This window comes from Gossypium arboreum, chromosome 13 (assembly GCF_025698485.1).
Source record: "Gossypium arboreum isolate Shixiya-1 chromosome 13, ASM2569848v2, whole genome shotgun sequence".
Classification (NCBI taxonomy): Eukaryota; Viridiplantae; Streptophyta; class Magnoliopsida; order Malvales; family Malvaceae; genus Gossypium; species Gossypium arboreum.
In genome coordinates this window covers 93982223-93991196 of record NC_069082.1, presented here as the reverse complement: position 1 = coordinate 93991196, position 8974 = coordinate 93982223, and the positions used below count along the sequence as shown (strand labels likewise).

At 36.0% G+C, this 8974-nt stretch overlaps 1 protein-coding gene across 3 annotated transcripts; it reads left to right on the top strand.

Annotated features, from left to right (window-relative positions):
• The first annotated feature begins 547 nt into the window (after positions 1-547).
• LOC108453971 (protein SEMI-ROLLED LEAF 2-like) lies at positions 548-8769 on the top strand. 3 transcript variants are annotated; one of them, XM_017752240.2, is made up of 20 exons: positions 548-1439; positions 1839-1975; positions 2674-2748; positions 2831-2946; positions 3062-3176; positions 3731-3859; positions 4052-4099; positions 4249-4445; positions 4594-4787; positions 4881-5164; positions 5258-5407; positions 5624-6028; positions 6135-6284; positions 6692-6770; positions 6865-6989; positions 7136-7327; positions 7405-7545; positions 7808-7945; positions 8048-8254; positions 8435-8769. In XM_017752240.2, exons 2-20 carry the CDS (start codon positions 1841-1843, stop codon positions 8546-8548), a joined length of 2994 nt encoding a protein of 997 aa, XP_017607729.1. In that variant the 5' UTR covers positions 548-1439; positions 1839-1840; the 3' UTR covers positions 8549-8769. The 3 variants fall into 3 exon arrangements, with proteins under 3 accessions (XP_017607729.1, XP_017607730.1, XP_017607731.1); XM_017752241.2 differs by having other exon boundaries at positions 1156-1466; XM_017752242.2 differs by lacking the exon at positions 548-1439 and adding an exon at positions 1462-1602.
• The last annotated feature ends 205 nt before the right edge of the window (positions 8770-8974 follow it).

Below are 8974 nucleotides of genomic sequence, written 5' to 3'. Positions count from 1 at the left end.
TTGTAATAAGTGCAAAGCTATTGAGAACAGTTCTACTATTCTTTTTAAGTATTTTAGTTTGCTCTATAGTTTCAATGTCATATAAGTTAAAAAGAGGTTAATGTTTATGATATTACTCATTAACAAAGTTTGTTATGCCTCATTCGGGTTAGACATGTGATACTTTCAGAAAGCACTAGTGGATATTTGAAGATTGTTCTTCATCTCATGTTCGTTGAACTGTTTTCAACTATTTAAGCTCACTGACTAAGCACTCGTCATGAGACCACCTATTAATAAAGAAAACATCCTCTTTCATTAAGCTTCCCACTTATCATGATTTGGTCACTCTCTTTTCAATATGAATATTTTTTCAAATATAAATACTCTCTTTAGAGACCATTAAGGCCTATCTAAGTATAATAATTTTGTACTCCTCAAAAGGAATAGCAAAATAAGAAATGCCACACACCTCCCTCGTATACTCCATGATGGTAACTAACTTGTCACATCACTAGATAAGAAAGTTTTGTTATAAATACTCCAAGACAGAAGGAAAAATAGATCTTCTTCCTCTTTAGCAATCTTGACCGCCTATTCACTACACTCCTTTTCATGCCTTCACAACATCCTTCCTTCTCCTCTTATTTCTTTTCAATTTTCCGTTTGTTTAAGTGAATTGACTCCTTTATACCATCAACATCTCCTCTTTTGTCTCCAACAAATTTAATGTTGCAAAATAAATGATGATTCATCAAGTACTTTGTATTTGTCTTTCACCATCTTACCATCAATCAAAATAAAAGAATATAAGCAAGCATGCCTTTTTCTTTTATTTGAATATTATGTTATGTATCCTCTGTGGATAGGTATTTCTAAGCATAAGAAAGTTCTATGAAACTCTAAAAATTTATCATCCCTTTTCAAAATTAGGATTTCTTTGAGACATGGAGTACACTGACTACAATAAAAGCAAAATTCAAAGAATGATGAAAGGGGAACAGCTCTTTTTTCATTGGTTTTCAATTTTCAAACACAGCTAAAAGAAAAGTAGTTGTTGGTAATTGGAATTGCAAGTACTTTGGAACTGGATGTTGTCTGCTTGATTTTCCTTTGTTTTTTTTATTTGAATTTTGAGTTTTGGGGGTCTTCCAGTTTCTGTCACGAAGGCAAAGACATTTTTCACTTTTACCACTAAGCAAACATACATAGATTAGAAAATCTGACACCCCATCACGTGATGTTGCTTATACTCTCTCTCTTTCTCTACGTACATGTATAGCTCTGTATCTTTCTCTCTCTTTTTCATGCGCCTTTCCTTGAGCCACGCCGTTTTGCTCCCCCCGCTGTTTGCATTGGTTTTCTTTCACTCTCTTCTACGATTCTTGCTCCTGCAGATCTGCCACCCACTGCAGGGGAAGCTCTCTTTTGCTCTTCATCCCATTATTAATACCTTCCAAGTAGGGTCTTTAATTTATGTTTATGTGGTAAATTTTATTACATCTCTTTTTATTTTCTGGGCTGGTGGTATATTGGCCTCTGTATTTTGTTTTGGACATTGTGGTTTTTCCCTTTTTCCAAAAAATAAAAATAAAAATAACAAGCCTTATTACGTTGTTTTAGGTACAAATAGTTCACCATTGTTCTTGTCTGACCTTAAAATTTATCCTTTTGTTAATTTATGATTCGTTCTTTCATCCGTTCTTTCTTTTCTTCTCCTTTTTAGGAAAAGGGGTGCATTAAATTTGCTATCTTTGTATGGTGGAAGTTTTGGTTCATTATTTGGAGAACAAAGATAAGATAGTTTTAGGTTTGTTCACTGTTCTTCTAATCTAAACTTGTCCTTTGCGCATGCACAGAAATGGGGATCATCTCTAGGAAAATCTTCCCAGCTTGTGAAAGCATGTGTGTGTGCTGTCCTGCTTTGAGGTCAAGATCTCGACAACCTGTTAAGCGTTACAAGAAATTATTGTCTGAAATATTCCCCAAGTCTCCTGTGAGTATCCACTCTTTTCTTTTTCTTCTTTTTGGATTATACATTTTGGTAATGGTGGTCTTGGTGAAACTACAGAGGAAGTCTTTGTACATATTTGGGTTTTTGGTGATGGCTATTTAAGTTAGCTTGATTCTGAGTACTTTAATTTTTAATGTGGGAGTATCAATAAGGAATATTTGATCCTGCAATATGCCAATAATGTCTGCTAGAGTTTTTCTTTTTGAATCGGCGCTAGGTTGTTGCTGTGTTTGTGGCTATTCAGTTGGTTACTCGGACTCACGTGTGAGTGTCGGATACAAGTATGTGTCCTGTAAGGATATGTTCAATTTTGACATAAGTTTTTCATGTATTTGGAGATTCATATCCTACACTCATATTCATGCAAAATGAAGAGTTGAGCTACATAGCTGCCTAGAGTTCTCGGCTTTGACTCTAATGCCATTTGAGTACTGTAATTTCACATTAATAGAATAAAAATACACTCCACTATAGTTGGTTCCTTTATGTTGTTTTATACTTTAAAAGAAAAAAAGTTATTCTTTGGTTGGATCTTGGAAGAAACTGGAGATTAAGCAAAATTGTTAGATGCGGTTAATTATTCAGTTGGTGCATTTCTGAAGAGTCATTGTTCATTTTGCATTGCATCCACTTTTTGATAAGCTAGGATTCTAAACTTAATGCCTTGCAATGCATTGTAGGGTGCTCCTCCAAATGAAAGGAAAATTACGAAGTTATGTGAATATGCTGCGAGAAATCCTTTCCGAATTCCAAAGGTAGAAATTACTATCTTTCTTATTTGTTTGCCGGTCATAGGTAAACAGACTCAGATATTGTGGATTTTTCTGCTTTTAATAGATTGCCAAGTACCTTGAAGAAAGATGCTACAAAGAGCTGCGCTATAAGCACGTCAAATTCATCAATATTGTTACAGAGGCTTACAACAAGTTGCTTTGCATGTGCAAGGAACAGATGTAAGTAACTTACTGTTTTTTATGTTATGCTCATTATGTTTTCATGTGTTATGTGGGGGGTTATTAACAATAATGCCTTTTCTTGTATAATAAATCTTTCTTTTTCACCTTGTAGGGCATATTTTGCTGTTAACTTGCTGAATGTTGTTAGCGAACTGCTCGATAACTCTAAGCAAGAGGCTACACAGATCCTTGGATGCCAAACTTTGACAAAATTTATCTATAGTCAGGTCCTCGGTTACTTTCCTCTGGAAACAAAAAATATAAATATGTTTGCATCTTCATGAATATGTAAACTTTTGAGATCTATTTTAATGATTATGCCTTACATCTTGATGGATGTAGAAAACATTCTTAAGGATGCTATAAAGTGTGGCAATGTGAATGACATGAGAGACTTTCTCATGCCACTGATGTCAGAATATTAATAATTCTATCAGGCTATAGGTATCTTATTTTTATGAAAAGATTAACTAGACTCAACTGAGATAGGATACAAATAAAGCATATACTTTCTTGTGTTTGCATAGATGAGAATCTTGCACATTACTACATGTAAAAGTAAAGGATGGCGTATAACCATTTCTGCTACTGATGTGAAATCGATGTACTGCTCAAAGTATTCTTTTCAAAGGGATGTGTTTGCTCATAGATAAGATGAAATTTGCTTATGATATGGAGTGGATACCATATATTGTAATCTGATTTTTCGTTTTCTAATCAAATATAATTTTTCTTATATCTTTATTTTTGGACTCATACTTTGATCTACTGTATAAAACAGGCAGATGGAACTTACACGCATAACATTGAAAAATTTGTTCATAAAGTGTGTAAATTGGCACATGAGGATGGGGAAGAACATCTAAGGAGTTGCTTAAGGGCATCAAGCTTGCAGTGCCTTTCTGCCATGGTAATTTAAAAAGTTTATTTTCTTCTCCACATCAAATTTTCAAAGATAATATCATAAACTTCAAGCTTTTTCCATCATTGTTGAATCACTTGGAGTATGCTTTCTTGTTGACTTTTATTTTATCAAATTCTTTTTTTTTTTCTGGATGGAATGTAGTTTACCTATTAGGTCTGTTTTTTTTTTCCTTGGTAGGTCTGGTTTATGGCACAATATCCATATATTTTTTCTGCTCTTGATGAGGTTAGTTGGTTTTGTAGTTATTTTCTTGTAATTCCTTCATCCCCCTCTTTTTCTTCTCTCATTCTGTAGCATTTCATTACTGGTTGCCAGGGGTTAACCGTCTGTCATTCTGTAGCATTTTTATAACTTCTGGTGTATCTGATTTCCAGATTGTACATGCTACTTTAGATAACTATGAGCTAGACACACATGCTGAAGATGATGATGACAGAGGAGAGCCCCATAACTGGGTGGATGAAGTGGTTCGATGTGAGGGTAGAGGTGCAACTGTTGCCTGTGATGCCAGCCCTAGCAACATGATTATCACGCCTCAACCTGAGAAAAAGGATCCCTCTCTTCTGACAAGGTAGTCTTATTAATGCTGTATTCGAGAACTTTTGTATTATAAAACAAACTATTTTATGAAGCATTCAGATGATAGCATAGTTTCTACTTGTCTAGCTTGTCCCCTCAAAACTATTTCGTGAATATAGCTATATATTGTTTGGTTACAGGGAAGAGATTGAGACACCTAAAGTTTGGGCTCAAATTTGTATTCAAAGAATGGTTGAGCTGGCAAAGGAGAGTACAACATTGCGCCTAGTAGTGGATCCAATGTTTGTGTACTTCGACTCTAGACAGCATTGGGTTTCTCAACAGGGGTTGGCAATGGTGGTTTTGTCTGATATGTCCTACTGGGAGGCTTCAGGTAGATTTGTTACCATATTTATCTTATTGAAGCTACCAAATATGATCAGAATTGGAAACTTTTATGATTTTGCTTGCTGACTTTTGATTTCAGGGAACCGACAACTTGTTTTAGCTGCTGTTGTACGTCATCTAGACCACAAAAATGTCGCACATGATCCTCAACTAAAATCTTATATCATACAAGTTGCAGCTGCTTTAGCTAGGCAAATTAGATCTAGAAGGATGCTGGCTGAAATTGGTTTTGTCAGTGACCTATGCAGGCATTTAAGGAAAAGTTTCCAAGCCACGCTGGAATCAGTAGGAGAGCAGGACACTAACTTAAACATCTTGCTTCAAAATTCCATTGAAGATTGCTTGTTGGAAATAGCAAAAGGGGTAACTTCAAATTTATTTTTTGATACATCCTGGTGCGTTTTAATTTAATACAAAGCTTTTAGTTTGCTTGACTTTTCATTTGCTTGTTTCTAGATTGATGATGTAAGATCCCTGTTCAATATGATGGCAATATCACTCGAGAAGTTGCCTTCTTCTGGATCTGTTGCTCGTGCAACGGTTGGATCAGTGATGGTCCTTGCTCATATGATTTCGTTAGCATTAGTCACCTCTCGCTCACAACAGGTAAGGTCCATCTTATGTGCTGTTGGTGCCCCTTTATTGTTGAGGTTCATGTATCCTTTGCCTCCTTGCTGTCCTTCTAGGTTTGCAAATTCTTGACACTCCTGTTATATGTATGGTTAATTGAAAATCTAGACTTTAAGTGTATTAAAATTACTTTAGACAGTGATTGCAATTGTTCTTAGAGCTCATTGAGCCACTTGCTAAACATTCTCGCAGGTGTTTCCGGAAGCACTTCATGTCCAACTGATGAAAGCAATGTTACATCCCAATCTAGAGGTCCGTGTGGGGGCACACCAGATATTTTCAGCTCTTCTTATTCCAAGTTCTTTCCGACCTCGACATGAAGTTGCATCTCTTTGTTCTGGTAATGTCTACGAACCAAGAAGATGGCGTTCCAACAATGCTTCTGCATTTGCATCCATATCAGTGCTGCTTGAAAAGCTTCGAAGAGAAAAGGATGGCATCAAAAGGGAAAAGAATGGTTTTAACATTCATGATGATTTAAAAGGAAAGGCCAATATGGAAGATGGCCGGAATCAAGGGCATGTCCATAGAAGTTCCCCTAATATCTACAATATAACCTCTATTATTGACAGAGCAGCCGGGCCAAACATGATTGAGGCAATAGTCATATTCTTCTTTTCAGATTAGGTTATTTGTATGATTATCTAGTTTGAGCTTTGGTCTTTGATAGCATAACTCTTCTTGGCTATTAATTTTCTCACAGGAACCTTATATCATGAAGCTAACAGAGGATCAGATAATGCAGTTGTTGTCTGCCTTCTGGATACAGGCCACTCTTCCTGATAATTTGCCTTCAAACATAGAAGCTATATCTCACTCTTTTGTGTTGACACTAATTTCTTTACGCTTGAAGGTAAACTGAATGCTACATGCTATAAACCTTGAATAAATTTCAACTTTATTTTCTGACTTTATTTTTCAGTTGTTTCTAGTGACGATGCTAGGTTAGAGTTGAATGAGGAATCAATTAAATGGTTACTCGGAAGTTTGGTTTTAAACCATCATTATAGTTGATAGTAAAAAGTAGATCCAAGTGCACCTGTATATATGTATCAGGTTGAGTGACAGATGGTTTCTTTTAATATAATAAATAATAGGGCACTTGAGAATGCTTAGACAATCATGAAATGGTCTTCCTAAGGGCAACTTTTTACCAAGGAAAAGTCACATGATGAATGGATGCTAAATAAGCTAATTCGTACGGATGTTTTTTTTTTCTTTGTCTGACTGCTAACAGCTTCTTAAATGGTAATGTCACAGAATGTTAATGATAACCTTGTGGTCCGCTTCTTCCAGCTTCCCTTATCTTTAAAGAATACCTCCTTGGACCTTAGCAATGGTATGGGCTGTTAATACAGGTTTTCACTTTTTCAGTTATGATATTCAATTTTTAACAGTCTCCTTCTTTATTGTTTTTGTGGCTGTGGTGTCAGGGATGTTGACTCCAGTACTCCAAAGGTCAATTCTTATGCTATCAATGAGCATGCTCATGTTTGCGGCTAAGATATATCAAATTCCCAATCTAAACGATCTCATCAAGTCCATAGTTCCATTTGATGTAAGTTGCTTCATCCTTTACTTGTCTCATCATTGGAGCTTTTTGCCATTATGAAATGGGATAAAGTTGGCAGCTTTTGTGATTTCAAACCCGTATCAGTATACTACAAATCCCACTCATTTACCTCCATCCTTATTTATTTTCAGGCTGATCCTTATCTAGGCATCAGTGAAGACATTCAAGTCTTTGTGAGGCCTGAGGCAGATGTAAGAGGTTATGTATCTGTTACAGAGAGCCAACACGCTTCTTCTTTGCTTTTTGAGTTGCGGGATAAAATATATAAATACGAGAATGCCATGATGGATGTTTTGGTCCAGAATTTATCTGCCATTACTGAGGTAGGACATGCTATTACCAAGTACCCTCTCTCTGTCTCTTTGAAGCTTTCTAACTCTATTCGTTTGTGCTTGTTAAGCTGGGGATGGATGATCTCAGAAAACAACTGCTTGAACCATTCACTCCTGATGATGCATTCACATTTGGTCCGCAATCTATATTTGATTTGGATCACCATCAAATGATTACCTATTCCAAAGAATCACTTTCCTTTGATGAGGTATACCACTAAGATTAACATTTATTCTTACTAAATCAACAACTTATAATCTTTGAAGCTTCCTTGTACATTTTACATTTCGTGTATTTCTAAAAGTTTTGAATGTTGATATACTCAAGGATTAGCTTAAACTTGTGAAACACCATTGTATTTTGCATGCCCCTGTGCAATCAGCTACATTTTCCGTCAGCTAGCGTTTCTTTTTAAAATCCTAATTAGTAATCAGTTTTTCAAATCTACCTGGTCATTGCTTATGTGCCAGGATGTTCAAACAAACTCATTACTTGAGGAAGATGCAAGAAGTGAAGCATCTGTTCTTCACCATTCCCGCTTCAATCCCAAAGTGTCTGCATCCCCTGCCATCTCTCATGTAATTAGCATTGGACAGCTCATGGAATCGGTAACCTCTTGTAAACCTTTTCTACCAATCAAAAACCTCCATTTCTCTGTATTGTCATGCCTTAGATTTTCATATTCGCACAAAATTTTCACTCGTTTTTAGGCTCTTGAGGTGGCTGGTCAAGTTGCGGCAACATCTGTCTCAACATCGCCTCTCCCGTATGATACCATGGCTAGCCAATGTGAAGCATTTGGGACAGGTACGAGGAAGAAGCTCTCCAATTGGTTGGCCGATGAAAATCATCAAAATGGAGCAGCTGATAAATTGTTACCAACAGTTATGGCTGATAGACGCACGATGCTCAGCAAGGTAAATAATGAATCCCTTAAGATTTTTGTGACTACATTCTTTCTCTTTCTTTCTGATGAAGCTGCAAAGACTCGGTAGTATATGTATTGAAAGAACAGATTACTAGAACCTAATTATGATACGTATGTCTGAACTCGATCATGATCTACATTTTTTTCTGACTTGTTGATCTTTATGCAGATAAGCGGCGAAGGTGTTTTTAGTGGGGCTGTCTCATGGGTTGACCCATGTTTGGCTATGAGGTTGCCGCCTGCTAGTCCTTTTGACAACTTCCTTAAAGTAGCAAGGTATTAAAGAGGGCTCACATTAGCATCTTAGGTGTTCAAGTTGTAAAGTTGTAGGTAGTGAGCTGAAAGTGTGTTGTAGATTGAAATGAACTGATAATTTGAGACTTGAAGGCTTACATGCCCATCTAATCCTTCTAAGAAACTTTTTCTAAAAAAGAAGCCTTGTTCAAATTAATTCTCGTTTTGTTTATACTCATAATCCTAATTAAATGTTATTGCTTTCCCAAATGCATTTGGATTATTGAGTAAATTGTTTGGTTTGTAATTCTTTTCCTTTTCGGTCGAAAAAGTTAATTCATGAGATCAATACAAAAGGAGATCATGGAATCTCAAGGAGGACAAGAATAAAGAAGAAAATTAGGAAGGACGAATCAAACAACAAAATAGAAAAACAAAATTAAAAATACACTCAAGATCTTGTAGGTTGCTTGCA

Bases quoted from the DNA above. Each gene is read 5' to 3' on its own strand.
- LOC108453971 (XM_017752240.2), top strand. From the start codon at position 1,841: ATGGGGATCATCTCTAGGAAAATCTTCCCAGCTTGTGAAAGCATGTGT. The intron at 2,749-2,830 runs GTAGAAATTACT...TGCTTTTAATAG, and splicing joins ATCCTTTCCGAATTCCAAAG to ATTGCCAAGTACCTTGAAGA. The intron at 3,177-3,730 runs GTCCTCGGTTAC...TGTATAAAACAG, and splicing joins CAAAATTTATCTATAGTCAG to GCAGATGGAACTTACACGCA.